Raw genomic sequence first — 14,482 nt, 5'->3', positions numbered from 1 at the left:
GGCCTTAAATGTTAATAGAAGGACTTTGAAATGAATACGGAACTGAACCGGTAGCCAGTGGAGCTGTTGGAGGGCAGGAGTGATGTGGTGGATGGAGGGGGTACGATTAATGATACGGGCAGCTGAGTTCTGGACCAATTGAAGTTTATGGAGGGATTTAAGAGGGAGGCCGAAGAGGAGAGAGTTACAGTAATCCAGATGGGAAGTGACATAATAACATCTCTTCACCAAAATTGTACTGTTTTGCAAATGATTTGTCAGCCCACGGCCCAAAGTGTAACCATTGCCTTACACTAACTCGCAGAAAGAAAGAGTTTGTCCCAGAATGTCAGACTTTTCATTTAAAACACACTTTGACTCATTGTCCTAACATTCTTCTGCAGGTGTTTGTCTCTGTGTGATTTTTATGGAGATTAACCAACATGTAAATCTACTGAGGAAGGACTGCACAAACAACAGGATGAGGCTGGTTCAGAGAAGTTACTGAAGTCACAAGGTCAGTTCTGCTGCTCTCGATAAAAATATGTAATAACCTGATCTTAATCAGTTATTTTGTATTTTGTCTCTCATTTAAAATATGTGAATTGTTGACAGGTGCATAATTTCTATTCAGTTGGGTCAAGTTGCATCTAAAAGATTTGTCAAGTATTATCCATATATTACTCTGTTTAAATAGTGATTTAAAAAAACATACAGTTAAAATGTATAAGTAATACTTTTAAAAATGGTTCAGTTCATTATCAAAAGAAAAGCATAATTGGAGAATTAATGACCTGGATGTTTTTGTCTTCCGGTTGACCTCTGTGGGTGTTCACGTGGGGTTACGGGAAAAAAAGAGACGGACGAATGGGCTAGAGAAAAGAGCTGCTTTTGTGGGAGAGTCATTGCCGACGTTTTTTTTGGTTATTGTGGTTTTCATGTTGGACTGTGTAAATCTGGCTACTGAAGAAAAAGCTCAGAGGTGACTTTACCAGAGTTTGGACAGTTTATTTATAACGTGTTTTTCCGGCTACCGAGAGCGTCGAGTTAGCCACGTTAGCTCATCACAGTTGCCGCCGTCGAGGGAGAGCGGTCGGACATCACTTCATCTGCACAGACGAGAGGAGGAGACGGGTCGGGAAGAGCTGCAGCGGTCGTCGCGGACGTTTTGCTGAGGCTGGAGACCATCTGCTTGCTGTCTGCTGCTGTTGGGAGTGTGGAGGCTGCTGCTAATTGTTGCGGGCTGAGCCAGGCCTGACGAGGAGGATTTTTGCGGAGGTGGTAGGAGCTGTTTCATCTCTTCTAATGGAGGTAAACAGTACTGCGTCCTGTTTTTCATGAGCTCCAACATAAAGCGCGCCAACGAACTAATGCAAGCTTGCCAAAAAGACCAGATAATAAACACAGAGTGCACTCAGGTTGTTTAAACTAGCAGACTGAGAAAATAAAATCCCGGGTCAATTTTATTTTGGGGTTTTCCTTGTTTATTTTCCATACAATGTTTATTATTTTCTAATGTGGAAGATTTATTGTGTCCTTTAATACAAGACTGAAAGACTGAGAAACTGTGTTGTACTATTATTTGTCAATTCATACAGTGAGTATCTGAGTAAGATAATTCATACGTCTTGCAGTAATCTCATTTGGTTGTCAAAGCCAGGGTTATTCCCTCAGCCTCTCATTGAGTATTATAAAAGAGTGAGGATCATTGTTTACCCTAGACATGTTAACTATACAATGAGATGTCCCGTTCGCCACTTAATTGATTATTGGAGATAAAAAGAGGTGAATGCTATAATAAATATATCTGAAAGCGTTCCTCATATCACGAGCCGGTGGCGAAAGGGTTACAAATACAATAATAGCTATTATTATTAATGAACATGTACTTATTTAAATGAACAGGCATGAGGTGTTCATTTAACTTCAATGTAAGTTGACACTGATTATGACTGGCTGCTGCACTGTTTTGTTTATTTATTTATGTAATGAATTTGACTGCATTGCCTTTCTACTTTAATTCTGTTTTTTACTCTTGTGAATCATCAGTTATATTGACACATTTACCTGCTGCAGTCTGACCTGTTGTGGAAGTTTCCTGTGCTCAGACCAGCTCATGTGAATCTGGTCAGTAACTGTCACAATCCACTTTGCTGTTCTCCTGCTGTGGTGGAAATTTCCACTCACTCACCCTCTGGCCACACCTCATCAGCCAAATCTGCCACACCTGGTGTTCCGAGCTGAGTCTCATTAGCCATTACCTAGCCACTTTATAAGCAGCTCTGTTTCATTCACTCAGTGCCAGATTATCTGCGCTTCATGCCTGACCTTCCAGCACTAACCTGTGGACTGACTTCCCGGTACTGACTCGGCTCGCCTCTGATCTTCTCTTCTCGTCTCTGCCCCGGCAAACACTACAGCCTTCCGTTCCTGATCACGAGTTTTGCCTGAGTTTTCTGGTCTCCGTCTGCTTGTGGCTGTGTGGTGTTTCACCACTTCAGTTTTCCCTGTCCTGCTGGTTCGTCGATCCTCTGCCTGTCCCCAACAATCCTTCTGTTGTTCCCTCTGGATTCATCTGCATCGCTGCCTGTCCACCGGTTCTCGACCCTGCTTATATCCTCATCAAGCCTGCCTGCCCCCTTGGTCCAGTGGTAACTCATTCGCCTGCCACTCAGGAACCGCACAGGGACTGATGGGCTTGCGGCAAGGGGACAGGACAGTGGCCGACTACTCCATCGACTTCCGCACCAGATCCAGTCTGAGCAGCTGGAACTCTGCTGCCCTGGTTGACACCTTTCTCCACGGCCTGACTGAGTACATCAAGGATGAGCTGGTCTCTCACGAGGTTCCCTCCACACTTGACGGTGTCATCGAGCTAGCCATCCGGATTGACCTCCGCATCCAGGCTCGCAGAGGAGAGACGACAGGGGGCTTTCCACCACCAGTCGCCAGCCCAGTTCAGAGGGGGTTCCACCAGTTCATCTTCCTCACCAGGTCAGCAGATGGTAGAGTCTGAGCCAATGCAGTTGGACCGCACCTCCCTCACCCCTGAGGAATGGGAACGTCGACGCCGCTCCAACCTCTGTATGTACTGCGGGAAGGAAGGCCACTTCGTGTCAACCTGCCCAGCAAAAGGCAAGGCTCGCCCATAGTTGGGGAGATACGGGTGAGCCCAACTACACTAGCTCCTCACAACCAAAGAACCTTCCTCTCATGTCTTCTGCTTTCGAACTGCTTCAGGGGGCCAACATCTTCACTAAGCTTGACCTTCGCAACGCTTATCACCTGGTCCGCATCAGAGAGGGAGACGAGTGGAAGACGGCATTCAACACTCCGGCGGGGCATTATGAATACCTTGTAATGCCCTTCGGCCTCACCATCATCCTCATCTTCTCCAAGGCCCGGGAAGAACATGTCCACCACGTCCAGTCTGTGCTCCAGCACCTCCTTGAGAACTCTCTATTCATTAAGGCTGAGAAGTGTGAGTTCCATGCTTCTTCTGTTTCATTCCTGGGGTACATCGTGGCTAAAGGTAACCTCCAGATGGACCCGACTAAGGTTTCCGCAGTCACCTCCTGGCCTGTTCCTGATTTCTGTAAACAACTACAGCACTTCTTGGGGTTTGCCAACTTCTATCGTCGCTTCATCCGCAACTACAGTTCAGTGGCCGCTCCACTTACCGCCCTCACCAGCTCCAAGGTGCCTTTCCAGTGGCCCCCTGCTGCCAACAAGGCATTCCAGACTCTGAAATCCAGATTTACCTCAGCGCCCATCCTCCAGATACCGGACCCTGATCGCCAGTTTGTGGTGGAGGTGGATGCCTCTGACGTGGGGGTGGGAGCAGTCCTGTCCCAAAGGTCTGACTTTGACCAGAAGCTCCACCCCTGCGCCTTCTTCTCTCGGCGACTGTCTCCTGCTGAGAAAAATTATGACATTGGGAACAGAGAGTTGCTGGCAGTGAAGATGGCCCTAGAAGAGTGGCGGCATTGGTTGGAGGGCGCCAAGGAACCCTTCTTGGTTTGGACTGACCACAAAAACCTTGAATACATCCGCACTGCCAAGAGACTGAACTCTCGCCAGGCCCGCTGGTCCCTTTTCTTCACCCGCTTCCACTTTACTCTCTCCTATCGTGCAGGGTCCCGCAACGCCAAGCCTGATGCTCTGTCACGGCAGTTACAGAAGAGAGAAGAATCTGCTGAGGGGTGTGCTTCCATCCTTCCTCCTCCCTGTGTCATTGCCACCCTCACCTGGGACATTGAGGAGAGAGTGAGGGCCGCCACCGAGGGTCAGCCTGGTCCCAGTGCCTGTCCACCCAACTACCTGTACGTCCCGGAAGTCCTGAGGTCAGAAGTTCTGCAATGGGCTCACGCCTCCAAGCTCACCTGCCATCCAGGTTCCAACCCGCAACTTTGTCAAGGCTTGCCCCATCTGCAACCAGCACAAGACTTCCCATCAGGCCCCTGCAGGACTTCTTCAACCTCTGCCAGTCCCACATCGACCCTGGTCCCACATCTCCTTGGACTTTGTCACAGGCCTTCCACCCTCCGACGGTAACACAGTCATCCTCACAGTGGTTGACCGCTTCAGTAAGATGGCCCACTTTGTGCCACTGTCCAAGTTACCATCGGCCAAGGAGACTGCTCAACTGGTCCTGTTCCATGTCTTTCATCTTCACGGCCTCCCTGTTGATGTGGTGTCCGACCGCGGTCCTCAGTTCTCCTCCATTTTTTGGAAAGAATTCTGCAGCCAGATGGGGGCCATGGCCAGTCTCTCCTCGGGGTTCCACCCCCAGTCTAATGGGCAGACAGAGCGGATGAATCAGGAGATGGAGACAGCCCTCCGTTGCATGGTGTCCCAGAACCCATCCTCCTGGTCCCAGCAGCTCCTATGGGTGGAGTACGCCCACAACTCCCTCACCAGCTCCGCCACAGGGCTCTCTCCTTTCCAGTGTGTCTATGGCTATCAGCCTCCGCTTTTCCCGGCCTTGGAAAGAGAGGTCTCCTGCCCGTCAGCCCAAGCCTTCGCCCGTCGCTGTCGCAGAACCTGGGCCCAGGCACGCACCACCCTCCAGCGCTCTGTTAGTCGCTATGCTGCCTCGGCCAACTGGCGACGTTCTCCAGCCCCAGTCTACCAGGTTGGCCAGAAGGTGTGTCTCTCCACCCGAGACCTGCCTCTCCGGGTAGAATCCAAGAAGCTGGCACCCAGGTTCGTCGGTCCATTCCCCATCCAGAGGATCATCAGTCCGACGGCGGTGAGACTGAGTCTTCCACGCTCCATGCGCATCCACCCCACTTACCATGTGTCTAAGGTGAAGCCGGTCCACGAGAGTCCTTTGTCACCAGCTGTCCCGCCTCCTCCTCCTCCTCGCCTCATCGATGGGGGTCCAGCCTTCTCTGTGCGACGCTTGGTCCGGTCCGGTCCCGTTGTCGGGGGAGAGGACTTCAGTACCTAGTTGACTGGGAGGGCTACGGTCCGGAGGAGAGATCCTGGGTTCCTGCTCGCCACATTCTCGATCCAGATCTTATTACTAACTTCCATCGTCGCCACCCAGACCAGCCCTGCAGCACGACTACACCATTGAGGGGTCACTGTCCGACGGTTCGTGCCTGCTCACCCTGAAGAGGATTCCACTGCAGAAGGGCTGTCGGTTAACGAGAACTCCACCAACTCTGACCACTCCAACCATCCAGCTGAGGAGATGGACTGGTCCAGCTCTGAGGAGTTTTGCCCCGGCAAACACTACAGCCTTCCGTTCCTGACCACGAGTTTTGCCTGTGAGTTTTCTGGTCTCCGTCTGCTTGTTGCTGTGTGGTGTTTCACCACTTCAGTTTTCCCTGTCCTGCTGGTTCGTCGATCCTCTGCCTGTCCCCAACAATCCTTTTGTTGTTCCCTCTGGATTCACCTGCATCGCTGCCTGTCCACCGGTTCTCGACCCTGCTTATATCCTCGGCAAGCCTGCCTGCCACCTTGGTCCAGTGGTAACTCATTCACCTGCCACACAGGAGACCTGGGTTCAAGTCCCACCTTAGCGCTTGCTTTTCAAGCTAAGTATCAGCGCTGCTGCAAGAACTGTGTATATTGACCTGCTTTGAGTGCAATAAAGACCATTACTTCTTCTACTGAGAGTTTGTGTTGCATTTGGGTCCTGCCACTCCCCGTGACAAGTAACAGCACATCAACCTGAATAAACAGGTTTCTCTATGTACATCACAAATATGATTACCAAGAAAAAATGAAGATGTCTTATAGACCTTGAGTGTCTGAGAGTGAGTTCAGAATCTGGTTGGCAGGTTTGGGTCTTTCTCTTTACCTGTACAGTTGTTGTTGTGGAGCTTGTAACCATGGTGACAGACACAGCGGTAGCTTCCGGCTGTGTTTTCACAGCGACCGTTGGCGCAGGGAGCCTGGCGGCATTCGTCGATGTCTGCAGATAGTCACAACAGCAGAATGATGAGAGAAGCAGCTTGTGACTGTGGACACAATCATTCATCATCATCAGGCAGGAAACAGCTGTCTGACACAGCTTGTTGTCATGTGATTGATGATTCACTGTCACTTCATGAGGTGTCTGATTGTCCTGCGTGAGGATTGAGTGATTCAACACAACACATGTTGTGCAGCTCATTTGATTAGTTGATTGACATTTCATGATCAACATTAAATTAATCAGCAACTATTTTGATAATCAATTTGGCAAAATGGCAAAATGTGATGCTTTCAGCGTCTGAAATGTTGGAATTTAAATTTAAATTTAATTATCTTTATATTTTTGCTGTTGCTGGAACAAAACAAGATATTTGATCAGGTCACTGTGGGATACTGTCTTCTGATGTTTCATCCCATGAATGATTGATCAGTTAATTAAGAAAATGAGAGGTACATTAATTGATAATGAAAAAAAACACTTACACATGACAGGTGGGTGTTACCTGTACAGAGCCTGTTGAGTAGTCCATATCCAGGCTGACAGGACGCGCAGCGATACGAACCAGGACTGTTGATACACTCCTGACCTGGACACTGCAGAGGGTCTTCACACTCATCCACATCTGAAACACACACACACAAACACACACACACACGTTTATACACATTTTTGCCACTGTCAGCTGGATCACTGTGTTAAACTGAGTGGACACTACAGGACTCAGATTTCAGCCAATACTATCTCTACCTCCACTCAGACTACTTCCAGGTCACATCCCTGTTTATCCAGTCATAGAAACTATGAACCATTTCGGTGAAATTTTGTCATAATTGCTGTGAAGTCTTGAGTTATGGCTAAAAGGTGTTTTGTGAGGTCACACTGACCTTGACCTTTGACCATAAACCACCAAAATCTAATCAGTACATCCTTCAGTCCAAGTGAATGTTTGCACATAAAAACAATCAAACTTTAAAAGTACTGTATTCAAAATTTTACAGAAGTATATTAATGTAATTTACTCTAATACACTGTACCTAAGTACAATTTTGAGGTATTTGTACTGTATTTGAGTATTTCTATTTTCTGCTACTTTATATTTCTACTCCACTTCACTTCATACAGAGATATTTTTAATGCTCTAAATTTCTTTGAAATCTTTAATTATTTGAAGATTAAGATTAATAAAACAAAATATCATCAACAAATCAATTACAATGTCTTATTTTAGGTTAAGATAAGACTGTATGGATCTTGGGAGGATTCAGAAGCTGCCCAGCACTTTATCATCTGCAACAATAAAGTGATCAACACATTAATGCATCAATAATCACAATACAATGATATACTGTACTAATATACTACATGAGATGGACCAAATTGCTATATCATATTATATTATATTATATTATATTGTATTATTGTATTTCTACAGTGTGGTACTGCTACTTTTATCTACCAGGTTTTATTAACAAAACCTCCTTGCAGCAGCAAAAGTCTTTATACAGAATGATCCCTTTCAATGTGCTATAATATTATGATTGTCATTTTTGATTATTTTTGATGCATTAACTTTTAACTGTCATTTTCATTTTTACATGTAAGGTGCATGATCGCATTGTTTAATCTGTGACAATACATCACATTTTAAAAGTTGTTCATATGTTTTTGAAGTGAAAATTAATTCCAGCTGGCAATGTTAGAGGTATCAGTTAACATCAAAATGAAAAATACTCAAGTAAAGTACAAGTACTTCAAAAGCATTGGCATTGGCTAATTAACATTGGTATCAGTACCACTACCTGGCACTTGGCCTCTCAGCCACTAGCTACTTTGACTATCCTAATTCTAATCATCCTCATTCTAAATCACAATGTGTGCTGTGCAGTCTGCCTATTGTATCTTTGGTTTACTGGTCATTGTGACAATAAATATACTTAATATATATATATATATATATATATATACATATATATATATATATATATATATATACCTATTTACTTTGACTATCGTAATTTTAGATTCTGTTTTGACTTGAAAGACTTTTTCATCTGGGACAGATAATCAAGTCTATTAGTCTGCATCAGGCTTTAGTGCTACCAATAAATCCTTACCTGTGCAGGTGTTGCCGGTGAGTCTGTAACCAAGGCGACAGACACATCTGTAGCTGCCTGGCATGTTTTCACAGCGCCCGTTCCTGCAGGGGTTCAGCTGACACTCGTCAATGTCTGAGGGCAAGAGAGAGAGAGAGGGAAGGAGAGAGCGAGCTGCTGTTGTTACTGTGTGATGCAGCACAAACAGTCTGAACACATGACAAACCAACAGGAAGTCCACGTCACCTTGACAACCGGTCTGCTGGCTGCTGCTCCTGTATCCGGACGGACACACACATCTGTAGCTTCCCATGGTGTTCACACACTCTCCCACTGAACACACACCTGGAGACTGCACACACTCATTCACATCTACACACACACACACACATACACACACACACACACACACACACACACACACACACACACACACACAAACACTCAGAGTTATTAACAGACATGAACACACACCAGTATGTACAATTATTTATCTCTGTGTGACACTGACACAGCTTTGAAGGACTGTGTTGAACAAATGAGCTCTATATAGATGATACAGTTGCCAAAAAAATTATATTACAATCAATTATAAAATAAAAAAATATTTGTTAATTAGAATTTATGTAAATTTTTTGACACTTTTAACACTTTAAAGAAAATACTTGTTAAGTTCATTTAACTCAAAATAGAAACATAGAAAAATGTTTCAGATGTTTGGAAGAATTTCCTTATCTACCTGGAAACCAGAACCTGTATATGTATCAATATCAATATATAGATATCTGAAAATTATCGGTAAAATATCAGACAAAAATGTGTGAAGTAGCTGCTCGAAATATCAGTAATATAGCTGAAAAATATTAGTGAAATATCTGAAAAAATAAATCAGTAAACTATCCAAATATTATTGTGTATGTGTGTGTGTGTGTGTGTGTGTGTGTGTGTGTGTGTGTCTCACCTTGGCAGTGTGTGTGCTGAGAGTTGGGCTGGTATCCCTGATAACACACACAGGTGTGTTTCCCACCTGGCTGATCCACACAGCGGCCACGCCCACACACCCCTGGTCTGCTCTCGCACATACCTCGCACTGCTGTTGCAAAAAAAAACAGGAATTAAATTATGATACATTATTCAGATTAGTACAGTTGTCTGTTTGTTAACCTGGGGGGTGGGCTGAGACGTTGTGAGTGTGCAGTAACTGTGTGTGTGTGTGTGTGTGTGTGTGTGTGTTACTGCTTTACTAACTAAACACTAATGCAGAAGTTGTTTTAACGTATAAACAATTTTAGAAAACAGAACTGAGGACACCCTGGTGGTATGGATCCAGCAGGAGGACCTTCAAACATCTGTCCTTTCTGCTCCAGCTGTGCTTGTGTCTGCTGGTACTCACTCTGGACTCTGGTCGGTCTGCTGGTCGGGCTGACAGGTGGTCTGTTCTGCAGAGGAGGGAGTTCTGCGCTGGTTCTTGAGCCATGCTCGGGGCTCTGTGGCTGGGCCGGAGCGGGGAGCGAGTCCCCTCTGGCTGGTGGATGGTCTGGTCGGGACACAGTGGAGGGACGAGCACCTGCTGAGACCAGAAAATACACAATAAAAACATAACAAAAAAACGTAGGGAAAAAAGTAGTGATAGTTCAATTAATAGGTCAGCTGATTAATAGGTCAGCTGATTCATTCATTCATTCATCTGGTAGTGTGACTCCTATCCTGCTGTTATCTGCTGCTCTCAGAGCCTCTGTTACCTTGACTCCCGGTGGACGGAGGCTGTGGTCTTGGTTGTTTTGTGAATGATGGAGCAGATTCAGGAAAGCTCTGCTGGGTCCCAGTTCTGCCAGGAGTCTGGGGTTTGACGTGGGTGCCTGTGGTGTCGGTGCTGCCAGGCTGTACTGGTCTGTAGGGGGGAGAGCCAGCGGCCGGGCGGGTCTGAGGCTGAGACGGAGGCTGAGGCGGAGGCCGGGGTTGAGGCTGAGGTAGACTGGGTCTAGTCTGGATACTGCTAGTGCCAGTTGATCCAGCGCTGGAGCCAACACCCGAAGCAGAGTCCAGTAAAGTACTTGCTCCACCAGCTGTCGCTCCAGAGGTCGAAGGTTTCTGCTGAGACCTGGAGGATCCGCTGCTACTGGCACCGGAATCAGGACCTGAGAGGGGGTGGAAGCAGATGAAGTATAGATGAATGGTTTGTGCAGGGGTCCTGAGTAATCAGTTTACAGCTAAGTCTCATAGAAATCCAGTCCAGCAAAGCCTCGACCCTCATCTGAGTCAAACAAGAGTTTTAGAGGCTGGGTCACTGTTTTCAGGGCTCCAGACTTGCTTTGTACATTAGTTGCATCGGACTTTTACTTGTAATGGAGTATATTTACATTACTGTCTTAGTGCTTTTACTTAAGTTAAGAATCTGAATACTTCCTCCACCACTGATCTACATGTGGTGGAGCAACCTCCACTGATGATGTCAGGTCTGTGGTGGGCCTCTAAGGTCAATGGAGAGTTGTAACTAAAATCACTTCCTCGTGGTTACTGAGATAATGTGTCAACAAGAATGGGACAGAAGGACAACCTGAAAACAGTGTGGCCAGCTCTGGCTGTCACTGGCAACAGGCGTAACAAGCACTGAAACTTTTTTGTTGATGAAAAAACAATCAATAATTCTCTTAATTTTGAATTAGCAGTGTGTTTTATGGCTGTGATGTCCCTTGAGGAGGAGCACAGGGCAGAGAAGACTCTCAGGGTCAGAGCCAATCAGAGGCAGAGTGCGGACGCCTGGGAAAAAAATAACACTACACACAGACCGATTAAATGTCAGGCACACTGGTGAAGATGTTTAGGTTCTGGTTGCACTCTGGAGCCCTGGCCTATCATATAAAGTCAATGCAAACTTGGGGGACTCAATGCTGGAACAATTATATGTTTGGGATTTTTGCTTGAAAAACGACTAAAACTCAAAGATATTTTCAGTCCAGACCAAAGTGTTGGAGCGACCCATCAAGATTATCTTTATTATTAATTAATCTAAAGATTATTTTCTTAATTAATAGATTGGTTTATAAAATGTGATAAACTGCCCATCACAGTTTTTTGTGAAGTGATAAGAAAGATATTCACATTATTATGACAGGGGACTAAAGGAAACCAGAAAATATTCACAGTTAAGAAGCAGTTTCTTCAAAAATGATAATGATTAATTTTCCGTTGATCAGAGTAATCGATTAATCAAATAAACCACCGTCACCTTTCAAAGCCACCAGCAAAACAATTCCATGACATGAGAAAGATCAGAACAGGACCTCAGAAACTGAACCCCAGTCTTAAATAAAAACGTGTTAAAACACACAGGTGGTGTTGTTATCGACACACAGTATGTTTCAGGCTGGTATACGGTACACTGTAAGCAATTGCTGTAAATTTACAGCCAATTTTCAACACTAAAATACTGTTTTCATGTTTAACAGTTTAGTACTGTAGTTAGCAATGCATTGTGGGCTTCTTAACTTGGAGCAACAAGACAGAGGCCGTAAACAGTATGCTGATGTTTTAAATTACAGGACACTACAGTATTTTTGGGATATTTTCCAGAAGAGGACGGACAATTTAGTGGACATGTGCTGCATATCATCGGACTTCATCACCATCATTCCGGTCTTGCATCTACAAAATTAAACGGTAAATGAATTAAAATCTTATTTTCTTTGCCTGTGTGGGGGCTATCTTATTGATATTGCCAAGAATGTTTGATATAACGCTCAGGAGTTTGTCTCGTTATACAGTGATGCTTAGATTTGAATAGGCTAGCCGAAACAATATTAGGACTTTGTTTTTTGTTGTTGTTTAATCTTGGTCTGCATCCGAGGAGCAGCACCTGTTAAGGAGAGGCCAACATTATATCTTGCCCGGTGGTTAACGATTTATTTCAACCAAACCATAGGATTTTTGGAACATCGCCTAGAGATAGTTTTGGTGAGTTTTATTTTGTTTGTGTCGACTTTTAATGAAGTGTGTTTTAGAATGAGCTAACGGAATCAAGCTAGTTCGGTGAAAGAGACACTTGAATACTCAAGGCTTATATGGTTGTATTTTTCCGTTTAAAACGGAAAATTGCTGTGAAAATATTGACTTTCTGTACTCTTTGTAAATGCATTTTGTTTATTTCTCTGTCACTGTGCGCTTCACATATCCTAACGTTAGTTCTCCCAACTCTGTATATGATTTGTCAAACCGTTTTGCATCAGCTGTGGCTTTTCTTTCATAATCTTAACATTGCAACTCAGTTAAGGTTAAACATTTCAGCGTTAAGACTGATACGGTGGCACTAAAAAGCAGCCGGAAATTATCTTCCTGCTTGACATATAAAGCAATTGTCTATAGCCCTGAGAATAATGAAGTTCTAATATTGATTGCATTTAAGACTGATATTTTAGGAAACTGCGAAATTGAGTTATTGTTTTATCTACTGTGCCTGTCTACAGTAAACTGTGAGATGTTAAAGTAACAAGTTAAACAGAATATTATTGTAATTTCCAAATAATCATAAAAATATGCTGCATTTTTTTTTTTTACTGTATTCGACTGAAATCATTTAACAGTTTGAATACAGAAATATACTGTATTTCTGGTTTACAGACTACTACTGTAAAGTCAATTTACAGTATGAATACCGTAAAATTACAGTATATTGCTGGCGTCCCTGCTGCCAGCTCTTTACTGTTATTTTACAGGAACATTATTTACAGTGTAGCTACCCTGGTTCTCCTGGTTCTCCTGGCTGCCGTGGGGTACCAGTGGGGCTCCTCGTCCCCCCAGCTGTTGGGTTACTCTCTGGTTGAACTGCAGGGCTGAAGCTGAGTAATGATAACCAGGACCGGCTGGACAGATCTCCTTAAAGGCCACTGCAGGCAGAGACAGAGGGAGAAGTGATAACGCATCTCAGTTAATATAGAAAGAGTCATCACCTGAAACAGAGACAGAACCAGAGCCTTCATGTCCGGATTTATAGAAACTCACTCATTTCGTCTACAGCACGGAGGGCGATTATAATTAACTCTTGTCTGGTTTTCAGTTAAACCACTGCAGCACAAGAACCAGGAAGACTAAACTCACTATTCCTGTTCTTCCAGTTAGCTACAGAATACTGTAAATTCTCCTTTGAAAGCTGGTACTCAGATAACAGCCCTTGAACAAATAAGAGGCTAAAAAAAAAAAAAAAAAAACACACACATTGAAGGTGAAATTACTTGTACCTGTATAAAGTCCACAGCTCTAACACATCACACACATCTAACCCTAACCCTAACTCACCTCACCTCTTCTCTAACAGAATGAATGTTTTCATACTCTCAGTTACATTGTTAACATATCATTTCTTCTTTGCCCTGCTCCTGATTATGTTACCATCAACAAAATGTAACACTTCCTGATGCTTTTTCACATTAAAAGCCTACTGATAAAAGGAAGGCTGTAGGACTTTTAATTTGAAAATACTGAAGCAATGTTAAGTTTCATTCATGTTAGAATGCCTGACATGACTTTTGCTGTGCTGGTGAATTATTGCATTGTAAATAAAATTACTTGTGGATTTTAAATAACTTCTGCTGCTTTGTAACCACTGCTCGAAGGGTCTATCTAAGTTTTCTCTGCTGCTGCTGAAAATGGTTTCTTGCAGAGAGCAGATGGTAGTGGTTGTCACATGACAAGAGCTTCAGCGATTGTTGTCTTTATGATACAAGAAGTTACAACACGTCCTCTTAGCAGCTTCGTCTTCAGGGCAGACTGGACTCTACAGTGAGTCGCTATCGGACCGTGATGAGATGGGCCAGGGCTAGCTGGTTAGCATGCTAACTTTAGTAGAAGAAAAGACGTGATAGAGACAAGAGTTAACATTGGTGTTTGTTTACACCTCTGGAGACAGCTGTTGGTAAGTAAAGGAATGAAGTTTGATTCTGAACTCACACTTCTTCTACACTGGTGAGTAAATAGCTGCTAATGCAAA

The 14,482-nt window shown here is 44.3% G+C and overlaps 1 protein-coding gene across 1 annotated transcript in view; it reads right to left on the bottom strand.

The window, feature by feature from the left end:
- The window catches only part of ltbp4 (latent transforming growth factor beta binding protein 4), a gene marked incomplete at its 3' end in the record, with an annotated part of 78,203 nt that overhangs the window by 26,203 nt on the left and 37,518 nt on the right, over positions 1 to 14,482 (bottom strand). Inside the window, exons 9-16 of the mRNA XM_023417552.2 lie at positions 13,236 to 13,382; positions 10,242 to 10,637; positions 9,893 to 10,066; positions 9,461 to 9,592; positions 8,746 to 8,871; positions 8,521 to 8,634; positions 6,909 to 7,028; positions 6,290 to 6,403 (exon numbers count right to left, since the gene is read on the bottom strand). Coding sequence (XP_023273320.1) covers positions 6,290 to 6,403; positions 6,909 to 7,028; positions 8,521 to 8,634; positions 8,746 to 8,871; positions 9,461 to 9,592; positions 9,893 to 10,066; positions 10,242 to 10,637; positions 13,236 to 13,382 — 1,323 coding nt within the window. The remainder of the gene's footprint in view (positions 1 to 6,289; positions 6,404 to 6,908; positions 7,029 to 8,520; positions 8,635 to 8,745; positions 8,872 to 9,460; positions 9,593 to 9,892; positions 10,067 to 10,241; positions 10,638 to 13,235; positions 13,383 to 14,482) is intronic.

Source organism: Seriola lalandi, unplaced genomic scaffold (genome assembly GCF_002814215.2).
Source record: "Seriola lalandi dorsalis isolate HSWRI2012SDOR001 ecotype SW California unplaced genomic scaffold, Sedor1 jcf7180002054575, whole genome shotgun sequence".
Classification (NCBI taxonomy): Eukaryota; Metazoa; Chordata; class Actinopteri; order Carangiformes; family Carangidae; genus Seriola; species Seriola lalandi.
This window is presented reverse-complemented; position numbering and strand designations above follow the sequence as displayed.